The sequence below is a fragment of the Theropithecus gelada genome, chromosome 4 (genome assembly GCF_003255815.1).
Source record: "Theropithecus gelada isolate Dixy chromosome 4, Tgel_1.0, whole genome shotgun sequence".
NCBI lineage: Eukaryota > Metazoa > Chordata > Mammalia > Primates > Cercopithecidae > Theropithecus > Theropithecus gelada.
The window spans coordinates 126362210-126376818 of record NC_037671.1 but is presented as its reverse complement, the minus strand read 5'-3'; the positions used below and the strand labels follow the sequence as shown (position 1 = coordinate 126376818).

General features: G+C 37.4%; 1 protein-coding gene across 12 annotated transcripts in view; it reads right to left on the bottom strand.

Annotated features, from left to right (window-relative positions):
* Window positions 1–1780: 1780 nt before the first annotated feature.
* Window positions 1781–14609, bottom strand: part of PDE10A (phosphodiesterase 10A) — a 337758-nt gene continuing 324929 nt past the window's right edge. For 9 of the 12 annotated variants that reach the window (XM_025382247.1, XM_025382251.1, XM_025382249.1 and 6 more), the window contains 3 exons: window positions 13384–13464; window positions 10539–10627; window positions 1981–7620 (listed from right to left, as the gene is read on the bottom strand). In XM_025382247.1, coding sequence (XP_025238032.1) covers window positions 7518–7620; window positions 10539–10627; window positions 13384–13464 — 273 coding nt within the window. In that variant the 3' untranslated portion in view covers window positions 1981–7517. Of the gene's footprint in view, window positions 7621–10538; window positions 10628–13383; window positions 13465–14609 lie in introns of all 12 variants that reach the window. The other 3 variants (XM_025382246.1, XM_025382245.1, XM_025382257.1) reach the window with 2 other exon arrangements.

The window sequence follows — 14609 nt, the reverse complement described above, 5'->3', positions numbered from 1 at the left end:
CAGGTAAACGTTTTCTTAATGCATATGAATATGTTTGTATACCTTAGTCATTCTGTATGTTAAAATGTTTGAATCTGTTTTCTTTTTAATGACGACTTACCACGCTCTAAGGTCATCCTTTTGAGCAGGAGTTCTAATTAGTGACATAGACATCAAAAAAGCTAGACATTATCTGAATATATACAACTACCAGCTAAGAATTTTGAAGTTGTTATTTCAAATAAATTCCTGGTTTGATTCTTCTAGTCACTATCCTTTGCTCTTCACTGTCGAGGAAACGTCTAGATCTGCCGTGGAAGGCGTTTTTTTATTTCTGATAGTGGGCGAAGGGTGTGGGAGAGGAAAAAGCTGTAGACATGCAGGGGCATGCTTCTGTTTGGTTTCTGTCTCATCAAGCTCAGTTTCCTCTTACGAGAATTGAATCAATTGCAGGTTTTTGAAATTAAAAATTGTAATTAAACATCTGAGATCTTCAGGTCTTTAAATGCGTGCTTTCCCATCCAGACTGCAGTAACTAGGATCATGAAAACAGTCCTTACGGAAAGGCAAAAGTGCACAGGAAGCCATCGCTAAGTGACTTTGTCTTTGGCAAGATGAAGGTGTGAGGGCCAACCCTACAGAAACATGACATCCCGTCCTCTCCTTCTAATCTCTTCTCCTTCCATTCTTTCCTTCCACAAACTAGGTGCCTAATAAAATGCCTGTTGAATAGATGTTTGTTTGATAAGTGTTGCTTTTGAGGATTCTTCTTGCATTAGGAAATACATGTGATGGAGAAATTTTACTCTCCTCAACACTGTTGCATTACAGTTGATGGAAAAATCAAAGGTATGCACAGTTAAGACGAGGATTCAAATTCAGATCAGCTTTACAGAGTGCCCATCTGCAACCTGAATTACTAAATAACTTTATGGATATATTAGCTCATGAAATTTATTTTTAGCCCAGCATTTTTTTTTCACAGGAAATGAATATTTCACAAAAATCCTGTCTACTATATGTATAGTGCTATGCATCCGTACGGCATTCCATGAGTAAGAGTTTGGTATTGGAGAATTCCTTTTCCTTCTAATTCACAAGGCTATGGACACTCGTATGTTTAAGCCTCTCACATTTAGCTGTAATATGTTTAAGGTTAGGGAGGATCAGGGGATAAAATTTAACTTTTTGGTCTTACATATTTATCATTTGCCTACTCATTTGATGGCAAGCAGAGATAGTCAAAATAAAAACATAATTTCTTTACCCAGAGTTTTAAAGATTATGAGTATACTTATCACTTTTTACACAGCATGTGAGGTTTTAGCCCTGAATGTGTTTTCCTATAGCAGAAAGAATCCCAACACGTACACATAAACACACATGCACCACTGCGTTTTGCCCAGCACTTCTCTTTTCAGGAGGGTGTGCTTTTAGTGAGTGTGCATTTGCATTGTTGACGCAAAGACTCTGAGGGCCAGGGAAGCTCCCGGGGGAGCCTGCGGGTTGGCACTCAGGGCTGCTGGCTCAGTAACCTGAAGCCATCACTGCAGCACCACGGGCTCCCTACACACTGAATCTTTAAAATTACAGAATGGACTCCGAGTTAGTAAATCATAACATTTAACATTTTATATTGTCTTGTGCTGTCCGGTAGAAAATGGGTGCAGCAAAAAAAACACATTAATTCAATGTAAACTTGGTGTTTTCTAGGCAAACAAGGCCTAGAGTGTTTTCAAATGACCTTTTGTGAAATGTCTCTTATCTTCCCCACAAATGAGAGCAAGTGATATACGTGAAAGATATTTTAAAAACTCTGTATTCAATTATTCACACCAAATGATATCCATTAAAATTATGAACATTTCTAAATATATTTCATGTATCATACATATATATATATTTTATGTGTATAATTACATATCAACAAAAGAATTCTTGCTGCTTTAACCATGTAAGTAAAACAAAGATTTTGCAATATAACACTCATATATGCATATATACTGGCTGTTTAAATTATGAATTTATTTACAACTTGCCTAGATTATAATAAATGATTACTGTTCTATTATACAAACATAACAGTGTTTTTTAAATACAAAGACTGCAAATGAATACATGAAAAAATTACACACATGTACAATATTTATAATTTATAAATGCAAAGTTAAGACCTCTTTAAATTATTGCACTTGCGCATTTTACAAAGATTTTTGTCATACATATAAAATCATTTTTTAAAATTTACTAACTTATCAACTATGATAAAGTTAGATACCGTTAACTTGAAATTCTTTCTCCTTCCAATAGAGAGCCTATTAAAATTCTGGACACAGGTTCACTGACTCTACAAGTCAGTTCTTTATGAGCATTGTAATTTTGACAGCATATAACCTGTATTACTCTCCAGTAGTTTTTGGTCAGCAAGATTATCAACAGCAAACTCCCAGATGCCTTAGCTACGTATGGATCTAGGATCTCTTTTGTTCATATATTCATGTAAAGAAAGCCATCTTGTCTTCTCAGGAAGAATGAAGATGCTGCATTTGTACAAATTTTGGTAACTATTTCACAGTGTGTTGGGCAAGCATGTAATTTCAAATAGGTAGGGGCATTGTATAGAAACACCTTCTCTGGGTAAATCTATTACACTCTCAACTTGCACATGAAATGAACACATAGCATATACACCATACGACAGATCATATGGAACATAATATTCCTATATGTCATTTATATAGGCTATTGGAGATACAGCATAGGACTGGGTATTAAGGTGAATAAAGAAAAAGACAAAGGCTGTAACGCCCATGATATAATATTTCAGTTGGGCTAGAGTATTAGATAATACACTTTTAGAGCTTAACTTACAATAGAAACAAAACCCTTCTACTTAAACTTCTGCAAATACACAGTACCTCAGAGACATCAGAGGAAAACTGAAATGTGTAAACTGACTTCCCTACTTAGTAAGCCCTGGATTCAGCTGTAAGCTTCTACCTTGGTCCTGAGGTGACATTATCCTTTGCCTCACAGGGCCACACCTGGCTCTGCATGCCATTGATTAGTTTTCTCCCAGTTGCAGGAAAGGGCAGGTGGGCTCTGTATGGCTTCGCAAGCCCTGCTCTCCATTGCTGGGTTGAGAAGAGAAACACCAAGTGAGGACAGCATTGCTTCTTTGGATGTTAAATATATTTCTTGGGTAACATTAATGTCTTTCTCTTTGTTCTATCTTCTTAATTTAGAACCAGCACACCGTTGACACTTTTTAAATTTTTCTTGCTATTTTTATCATATAAAATGCATCCAATGTTTCAGACAACCAAAATATTCCATTGGAAAAAAGACAAAAAAGTGTGCACTGCATTGGATATTACTAATTTAAGCAATATAAATGGTTAAAGAAGCCAGCAAAATATGTATTGGCTAAATACTGATGCACATGTCAAGATCTCACGGCCATGCGCTGAAAGCATGGGGAAACTCTAATGGATGACATACTTGGCTGATCTACATTTTACATCATTTAAAAATCAGCTCAATACTTGCAATAGAAGAGATTCATTATAGTGACTAAATAAATACAGTCTTTAAAGAATTAAATCCTAAATAAAATCTGCAAAGTGTCAAAAGCAAACATATGTTTGAAATATGTAAAGACAGAAGTGATTTTAAAAATCATGCTTAGGTACCTGAAACCCCCCAAAAAATCATATCATAACCAAGGTCACAGTTCTCTGAAGTTCTTGCCGAAAAGACTGAATCTGAACAGTTCGCTGGTTATAGTCACCAGGGTATATGTCAATGAAGTCAAATAAAGGACAGAAATCTGATGAGGAGAGGATGATCCTATTCATTCAACTTGATAAAATGAACTGTGAGTTCCTGTAAATATTTTCAATTATAGTTAAGCAAGAAAAGCAAAATAATAAATACATGAATGAAGAATTAAAATTGCAGTATTTAAAATAAAGGCACAGGCCAAGGCAGGTGAATAATTTAGTCCTATTAAAGCTCAAACCTTAATTTTGAGTTAAAAGACAAGAAACACAATACCCAAACCTAAACCTATTAAAAAACCCAGGTATCTAAGGATTGATGCATCTATTTATATCCTTTACAAACATGTCTTGTATACACAAACATACCAATAAAGAAAAATTAACTGAGATTTTACAAAATGAAAAAAATCTAAAAAGCATGCCAAAAAAGAGGAAACCTATATTGAACAAATGTAGTTTCCAATTAGTTGTTTTTGTTGTGTGGAGAACGAGTCACCTGGGGCACCACTGTAAACATCTGTACCTTCCTTTTCCATTGAAGAGTCAGGAATGGGAACGATTGTGCCTAATATTTTGGTCTCTTTTGCAAGATGGGTTTTTCATATACCTCTTAGAGAGAAGTACAGCTGGGAAATGGACCAGAGGCTTTGCCCTATTAATACAGCTATTTTTTAGAATTAGTTTCCACATCCATTGTATTTCCTTTGACCCTTTTCTAATTAATTAATTCACATTGCCTGAATTCAATATTTCATGGTATTGGCAGGCATTTATGTTTCCAAGGACATTTTCAGCTAAAAAACACATTCACTGTGTCCAAAAAGATAATGGAATAATTGCATATGACCATAAAACTTGTCTATTATAAACCAACATAACCAATATAAGTGTCTGCAAATTGAATATCCTACATATGCTCGTAGCTGGTTACTAAATTTATACTGGGTGGAAAATTTGGCACAATACACAATACGACCTTAATAGGAACTCATCAAAGCTGTTGTTAGTAAAAACCATCTCTTGGCTTCTGGTGTCACATTGTTCTTTTAAGAAAAGATCTGGGAAAAGGACAAGAAACAGAACTCAAAAGTCTGTCTCCTAAACATCTGACAAAATACAAAAATACTCCTAACTGCATGTTTTCCAAAACAAATTATTAACTAAATATCACTGCATCCCGAGTCCTTTTATTTTAGGTAAATCTGTGATTACTAAGTAAATCTGACACATGGTAAAAGCAGTATTGACAGTTTACATCAGAATACAGTCTTTTGTTCATGCTGTGCTTCTATTACGACAATATTTCACAAGAAATTAACCAACTAGTAAATCCAATCACATTCCTTTGGGAAACTGTTCTAAATAGAGATTACCTAATACACTTGACCATAATAAATTAAGAGAATTTTCTGTAATAACCTAAAAATGTAAATATAGCCATGAGATTCCTACCGCCATAATTATTTTCTATATTAAAAAACAGAATTCATACATTCTTTTAAAATTCTTGTAATTAAACAATAATCTTAAATAATTTATATCCCTTCCTGAAATTCAGTCTCCAAGTTAAATTAGATAACTAAATTAACTTTCGTGACTAAAGTTGTATTTGGTAGAATCCAGCTTCATAAATTTGTATGCAGAAAAATATGTATCTTGTTCAAATGCAGTTATATGAATACACTAACACAAAAATGACACTTTCTTGTCAACTGTCAAGTAATATGCATTTTCCGTCAAGAAAAATCATTGCTCTTAAAGAATGGGAGAATGGGGTTGATTTATATTTTTTCCTACATGTTTGCTTCTCTCTTCCTCTTTCCTTCTGTCGCTCGTGCGTGTGTGTATGTGTATCATATATACACATATGTATATGTATGTTTACATACATGAGTGTGCATCCTATATACATCTATGTGTGTGTTCTACATATATTACATCCATCCATATATATATGTGTGTGTATATATATCTAGCCACAGTGGTATTTCTATCTCTTTCGTTATTACATTTTACCTCATAGTGTATAATGAAAATAGCAAATGGAGCTCCACGTAGGGAAGATGGCAACTTTCAGAAGCCCACAAGAAAACTGAACACATAGTGTTAATTTTAAAATAAGAACAGTGCTTATGTAGAGCCAACTCTGCCACAACATAAATAAACCATGTTGTAGAAGCCTCTGATTTAATTTGGCACAAACCAGGCTCATATGAACAAAATGCCTATGGTAGTAAATATGTAGAAGCATATTTTTCCATTTTATTCAAACTGATATTCCAGTTTCCTGCCACATGAAACGTGAATATGTTGTTATGATTGGCCTGTCACTTCCTGAGTGAGTCTCTGTCTAATTCAGGTTTGGAGATTACTGTGCCATTGTGCTGAAAATCTTTAAAGTATTAATATGCACCAGAAGTGACTGCTTTATAATCTTTGTAGGAAGAGGTGCAGAGTATTACTTTTGTATTTTTCAAAACACTTACATTGTATAGTAATACTAGTCAACCAAAAAGCTGTATAGAAGAAACCATCGAAATCCACAGACTTCTATGGAGTGATTTGATCTGTGAGACGAGTAAAGAGAACAGAAAGAAGGTCCAACATGATTGTACTGCTTTCTGCTTCTGTGTCTGTGCTATGGACAGAAAGCTCATGAAATATGACCGTGCAGCATGTGGAAAGAGATGAATGAGAGGTGACTGCAGCAGGCCAGAGTACAATTACAAAGGACACATTTTATGGTTTGATGTTTAAAAGAGAAATGTATGGTACTTTAATTAAACAATGTTTAGAATTCATCTTTCGTTGTGAATGAGAGTCTAAAATTCTGCAATGACACAAAGTGAAACTATGAAGGAATCATTATGAAAAATGCACCCTTTATGTCCATAAGACTTGTCCATTCAAAAAATTATGATGCCTTGCTTTTATTGTGTTCTTTATGCAAAGGGTTCAGTAAAACTGCCAAGACGACAACAAAAACAATTTTAAAAACTGACATCTTTTGAACTGCTACTTGAAGTTCTGAGATTTATTGTAAGGTATACCTCATCTCTTCTCAAAAGGACAGGAAATCTATTTGTTTCAGTGTTAAATTTATTCATCTCAGCCCTTTAGTTTTAACTTAAAGAGTTATGTTTAGTCTAACTAAATTCATGAAGCTCTGAAATAAGAGTCTGACGTTTTGCCATCATTTCTTACCCTGTAACCTCAATGACATTTGTCCTGAGGCTGTGGACTACAACTCAAGTTAATTACAAGTAGGTCGTACATGAACATTCACCATTCACAATAGTAATGTGTAAAAATTCCTATTTATAACCAACAACATCAAAGCAACATTGATGTGAAAGCCCAAGTACAATACCATAATAGTACCATGTTAAACCCTTATTAGAAAGATACAATGGAAAAGTACCCCTTCTGAAGAATTTTTGTCCATTTCCTTTAAGGCCTCAGCAATATTAGCCGATTAGAAAAGGCTGGTTTGCAAGTCAAATGGAGTCACTTGGCCAGCTGATTTCTGAACACGGGGGTGGTCCTGGTTACTCAGTGTCTACGATGCCCCACAGAAGAGACTGGCAGGAAGTCCTCGGCTTGACTTATTTACTTGATGTTACCTTCCTGAAGAGGTTTGCACCCAGTTACCAGGTATAGATTCCCCTCACACCCCCCCCCAAAAAAAAGGAAAAAAATGTCAAAGAAGCAAGATGAGGATCTGTAGGTGGGACAGCATGTCGGGGTGACCAGTGCTCAATCTTCAGATGCAGCTGCCTTCTGAGCCACGGACGGGGATGAAATCCAGGTTGCAGTCTCCTCCCCTCGAATCACCTTCTCCCACTGATTGAGATTATCCCTAGGGATAAAAGATGTAGTTTCAGGGGAAGCTGAATAAAGGATTTCTGGACTTTGTCTTGAAAACTAACCAAACAGTCCTGTGGCATAGCCCTGCACAACGACATTGTGTGGGGCCCTCCGACATGGTTACCAGCATGACGTGGCCAGGCGGGCTCCTGTGATGGCTGCTCAGGAAAGAGATTCAGAGGCGCCAGAGGGTCAGGGGCACCTTGGTCCACCCGCTCTGGACCGCGAACGCAGCAGAAATGCTAGGGCTCAGCATACGTCCTTTCTTAGAAAGGATTAACTTGAACAGGGAAAGAGCTCTGGGTTTTAATACTGAGGAATATGCAGGATCGTGGAAAGGAGGAGGTCCCAGAGCAGTAAGAACACTCGGTGACAACAGGGACCTTCCTACTGAGAAGTGTCGACAGAGCGTCTCCCAGGAGGCCTAAACCTCACCATCTTACACTTGCTCTTATTCTGAGCAGTGTGTCACATGTACAAAGTCATCCTGTTACACCTGGCACAAACTTCTGAAATTTTCTTGTTATCGTAAAACCATGTTAGTGCTCTGGTAAGTCCTCACCCAAGGCAGTCTCATTTCTCGAGTCCTCTAATCTTTCTCTCTCAGTGTCTGTCATTCAAGTGTCACAGGCATCGTAATCTTCTCTAACTGTGTGATCACAACCACTGCAAAACCATCATCTTACTCCCCACAGTTACCCCAGCAGAGCTCTTAGCCAAATCGCTGCAAAACCATCTTCCTCTACACGGCTACCCGGGAAGAACTCTTGGCCACATTCCTGTGTAAAGTCACATGGCAATCTTGGCATTGCGAAATACAAAACTCCTATGAGACACAGTTTTACAATTCTCTCCAATTTCTTTTAGCAAACATTCTAAGACACATTCAGACAGACAAAACCCTAAAATATAACTGAAAAGTGTGGCTCTTTTAACTTCTGTAACATATCATGAGGTATTATTTTTCCAGACCCTAGAGACTTCCGATATATTGGAAAAAGCCATACACTAATTTTGGTATGTTTCCTTGAACACTGAGGATACATCATAAACTTTTTAAGCGTTAATAAGATTTAAATGGCCTTTAAGAGGTTATGTGGTCCAGCCAAGTATACTGAAGCAGGAATGAGGCAGAGCTGCCCACACAGTGGACACCGTGTTCTCAGAGTTCCACAAGGAAGGCACCTCCATAGCTCTCTACAGGGCTGGGCACACGCAGTCAGCACTCATGCCCTGGCTTCCAAGTACCTGGCATAAAACACACAGGATTTCTGGACAGGAAAGGACTTCTGAAGATTGCTTAGTATTTATTTAAACAACATCTTTGAATTTACATTGATATTCCACTTTCTCTTTAATTTTGCACAAAGTTTTATAACCTAATTCCCTCAAGAATGATCTGGCCTCACACTCCATATTGCCCATTATGACTCAGGCTTTTGTAATAAGGTAAGATTTTAATAAACTAACCAGGGAGTAAGGTCAATTAAGGCTCAGCAAAACAAGGTGGGATGCTACGTTTATCTCCACAGGAGCAGGGAGGAAGAAGAAACCATTTCTTATATTACATATATAAATTTTTAAATATTGCCTATTGGTCTTGTTTTCCTTGAAAAAAGTAGAAAAAAAATTTCAACAGCAGAAGATAAGAGTATATTAAGTTTCTGGTTTTCTGTAAAACTCTCTGGCCAGTGTCTGTCCTCCGTCCTCCCACAGGGCATCCACTCCAACCCACCCCAGGCAGAGCTATAGCTAAGTAGTTAAAACATGGCCCAGAGCCGTGAAAAGACCCACATGCACAGCTGCTGGCTATAACCCTTTGACTTCCTCAGAGGGAATTTTTAAAGTAAAATGAAAATCTTTAAAAATACCCAAGGTTCTTAACTGAGTTCACTCTTTCAAAAGGATAAGAAAGGAATAGGGAGAAATATGAATCTAGAAGAGATAACGATGCTTCAATGTCTTGGTGGAAGGAGAAAAAGACTTAAAGACGAAGCGGTTATCCAAAATTTAAGGTCCCCTTCTTCCATTTAAACAACAAACTGTGTGATCTCGTCAGTCTCTTCCTGCTCAGGCATCCTCAATAGACACCACTGCCTTGTCTTTTTTAAAAACAGCATTGGGCAGGTCCTCTGCAAAATAACAATAATAAAAAAAAACTTCTTCCTCCTTTTTGGTGTATGAAGGACTTGATATGAATAGACACTTCACATATACATAGCGTACTACTTAGGGACATATTGTGGCTGTACGAGTAATGAGAGCCAGGAGCCCCTCTTGCAGGACCGACTCCACGTATCACTTAGCAAAATGATACTTAGCAAAGTGATACTCCACGTATCACTTAGCAAAATGAGGCAGCCTGGTCAAGGACTGCCAGGCCTGAGGTCAAGGGTCCCAGGCCTGAGGACCTCCAGGGACAAGGTCCCCTCAGCACAGATGCAGCTCTCATAAGGCTTGAAACCAAGCTGGTCCTGCAAGAACCACACACACGCCCTTTCTGAAAGAAACACCTGGTACCCCACCCAGACTGAACGTGGGTGTACGAAAGCAGGAAGGATCTCCCACACCGAGACAGAGACTCTCCCAGTCACTGGGTCATCTGGGCCCTGAACTGTGTCTGGCCCCAGCCCCCAGCCTGTTCCCACTGTCCCTCTCTTGAGAGTGTGGCCAGAAGAAGCTGCCCGAGCACCCAAGGTGCCTGAGGCTCGTCTTTCAGGAGAATTGAACCAAAGGAGAGAAGTCACGCCCCTGGGGAAGCCAGGCAAGGAGGCCCCGAGCCCCTGAGCACAACAACTCGATACCTAGACAGACGCACAGACCACAACACACTAGTGGAGTAAAAAAATCCTATACAGATCTCAGTGATTTTAGAAACAATATTGTTACAGCTCGAACCATAGTACATACCTGCATGCTTTAAGGAGAGGCTCCGTGGGAGGGAGGATCTGGGTAAGGGTTGTATAGCAGGGAATGGCTACGGCATTGTAGAACCCAAGCTGCCTCCGTGCGAAAACCACGGACAAGAAACAAAAGTGCATATTAGCAATTCTAGTGATATTTGTATTTCTTCAGTGAAGGTTCTGTTTCTGAGGCCTAATTATAAAATTACATGTTCTAGTTTTGCTGTATGTGATATTTAGGTTCCATGACTACTATTATAGACTGTATTTTAAAATGCATTAAAATGGATTCTAGAAATAAAACACATGAAGATTCAAAACATATTATAAAGGTTAATACCTACTGAAATCTAAGACCCAAGTACATTAAATGATATTCTGCTAATAGATCAGTCAGTTGATCATTCAAGTACTGTGTTATCTCCAGTCACCTTTAGTGCTTTCCTGCAGACACTTCAACATAAAGCCTGCGATTCTTCCGCACATATGGCTCTTCCCGCCCTCATGCTCAGGTTTGCAGCAGTACTTTCTGCTTGTCTGCTACTCTTGGCTTTGGTGCCCTGTGTGGTGTCCCAATATTTTACTCATCCTCCCAGCCCTCTTACTTGAACTCAAATAAATGTCATTGGTTTTATCATAGCTCTTCCCATTTACTGTTCTTTCAATAGATCACATTTCAAAGTTTAAAAATCTGTCGTACTTTAAACAATACACAGAGAATATTTCATTAGGAATTCTGGGTCACTGTGCAAATAAGACTGGCCACCTAAAGACCAGATGTAAAAGATATGTGACTCTTAGCCAGATAACACAGCTTGTCCAGACATAAGTCACTGGCCAAGTGGCTGCATCATGTACAAGATAAATAGCTCTCTAGACGAGGTGACCCCAAATCACAGCTTACCAATTTCTCTGAAGTACTGAACTTCAGTGATATGCACTGAAGCATACAGGAGGATCGAATTTATGTGGTTCCTTTTTGCTTTCTCCTGTTACAAAGTCTATCGTCATAGCACTCTTACTAGAATAGCACCTGCGTTATTTCCATTTTTAACTTTATGGCTCATGCAGAGACTTTCTTATTCGAATATTTAGCAGATGACACGGGGCAGAAGGTCCCAGAAAAGATACTAATTATCAGAAATTAGAGTATTTCATTATTATGGCAAATAATAATTTCACAGTCATCAACTATTTAGAAGCAATATGGTTGGTAGAATATTAACTGATCATAGAACTTTTTCTTTAAATCTTTGTTAGGCTGTAAATGAAAATCAAACTATTCTAAAACAAACTATTATCTTAATTAAAAACACGAGAGCAAAACCCATATTGCTGACAGCATGAATGAGAAATTTCCAGCTATGCCATGCCTTCTGTGGGGATGACTGTAAACTACTGGGAAGGAAAAACCTTTAGTTCCCTATCTTAAATAATACAAGAAGACACATTCCAAACAAGTTAATCAATCAAATGCAAAGTAATAAAGAGGAAACTAAAGAAAATATAGGCAAATATATTTACTCTCAAGGTGGGAAAGGACTTCTCAAATACATTATGAAAAGCAGACACCAAACAGGAATGACTGACAGCTGTGACTCCATATATGGGAAAATTCCATAAACAGTGGTAAAAGGTGACAAAAACTGCAAAATACACCCACAGCAAACACAATAGGTATTCAGGATCCGTTTCAAATCAAGAGGGAAAAGTGCCCACGCCATCAGAAAACCTAGCCAGGGGCATGAGTGGAGGCGATGGCCATTCATTCAGTCTCTTTGTTGTACTGGTGCCCTCTGTGGGCTGTGGACTTGCCTAAATTGTGTATAAATCAATTTTAAATAAAGTAGGGAAATTTGAGAACTTATCAAAAACCTGTGGATTTTTTTGAAACATTTTCTAAACATATCTGTATCATAATTATTTGCCCACGACTAACTTCCTTGTTATGCCATTAGAAGATTAGATACTTAACGAAAACCATACTCTCAGAAATACATTACACCACACATACACGCATGCAAAACTAGCGAGGCACAGACCTCTCAAAACATTGGAAAACAAACATAAATTATGTAGTATGACCTGAAAAGAGGATAGTTGATGTCAATTTATGTTGAGACAAAACACAAAATGCACTAAAGTACTAAGCATTATTTGTCAGAAAAAATGAACCTGAATCAAAATCTATAATGTAACTCTCCAAAAATATTTTTGTTTAGCCAATGACAAAATATTTTCTGCTTGTTAAAAATAAAACAATTCAAAATCTTCTACCCCCCTCTATTTCAAGTCAGAAAAGAAAGCCTATTTACTGCAATGGCAGCTGAAGAAAGGAGTGCTGGCAAAGGTAGTATGAATTCTTTCAATCCACAGAGATTTCCTAACTTTGGTCTTATTGTCCCCAAACTCCATCTAAATGGAGAAAGTTTCAAGTGGTCCTGGCTTCTGTCCCCTGAGCACTAAGTCTTTCCAGTCCACAAGGCAGCCAGGCCCTCAGGATTCCTCACTGTGGCTTTTAGCCTTGCGACCAAAATCAGTGGTTGGAGTTGGCCGTCAAACCCAGATTAAGAGTATGAACTCTTTTAGCATCTACTTTCCTGAGTGTCTTAGGAAGTGAAGGCTCATTTGAGTAGGTGATTATTCAGTGTAAACAGCTGTTCCTTTTCCAATTCTCAATCCTGTAAGATAAATTTCTAAAGTTTCCATATTAATAATCACCAGATCTGCCTGTAATAACCCATTCCCTTAACATATTATATGATGACATATGCTTTCCATTCATGTATGATTTCATGCCCATCTTAAACTATTTGACTTCAGCAATTACAATTTACTTTAATAATTCATACCTGGCCTTGGGGGACTTCATCCTTCTTGTCTCTGTCCATCATAGGAATAGGCTGTATTCCCAATTTCTTCATTTCATCACCCTAAGATGAATGGGGGGAAAGTCATGCTTTCTCAAATTTCAAATTGTTATACAATTTTGATATTATTGAAATATTCCCTTTATTCATTAATTTTCTTCAAAACAAATAATGTTTGTTGCTGTTAACTCAAGGAAAAACAATCAAAATAATGAAAAACTTAATGTATCATTATTTTGTACTTTATCTTGATTTTCTCCACTACTGAATTATCAGAACCCCAGCCATCATTACTGGTTTCATTTTGCAGAAGTTAGTAAATAAATGTTATAATAAGAGGAGATACAGTGAACAGTGAGGAGAAACGACAGTAACAAGATACGGAATAACCTCCAGGCCCTTCTCTCTTTCAAATGATCTTCCAAGTGCATGGAACTCAGTGACGTTTGGCTTTCCAGAGGCATATTTACAGAGGAAGAATGAACAACAACACTCTGCTAAAATGTACTAGTAAAGACGCAGCACAACAAACTACACATATCATTTAATTTACAATTACAGGAATAGTTACTAAAGATTCACGTACAGTTACAGGTAATAGTTACTAAAGATTCACTACGTTAGTTACTAAAGATTCACGTACAGTTACAGGTAATAGTTACTAAAGATTCACTACGTTAGTTACTAAAGATTAACCTACAGTTATACGTAATAGTTACTAAAGATTCACTATGCTGCAGGCACTGAGCTAAGTAATTTGTAAATATTACTTCATTTAATCCTCATGAAGTACTCTAGGATACGCTGTTCCCATTTTAAAGATTTTAGAACTTATCTTGCTTTTTATTTATTTGCTAAAGTTAAAACTTGTTACAATCTTCTTCCTGAAGATCTCCTAATCTTTTTCCTAACTTCCCACTCTTCCCTCATATTCTTTATTATTTTAGTAACACTAGTCATGTTTTTTAGAAATCAGAAGTACAGCCCAGAAACTTCCCAGACTTGTTAAAATAGGGTCTACAAACAAATTACTATAACCATAATTGAGTATTTTTACGTACAGGACCAAAGCACTTGTCCTGACAAAGCAAAGCCATGTCAAGCATAGCTGCAGTTCCATCGTTATCACTTTACATTTAAAATCAGTGGTCTCAAACTTTTTGCTCCTCTATTCAAAGTGAGTGAGACATACTAAGTCCCTCGCTCTC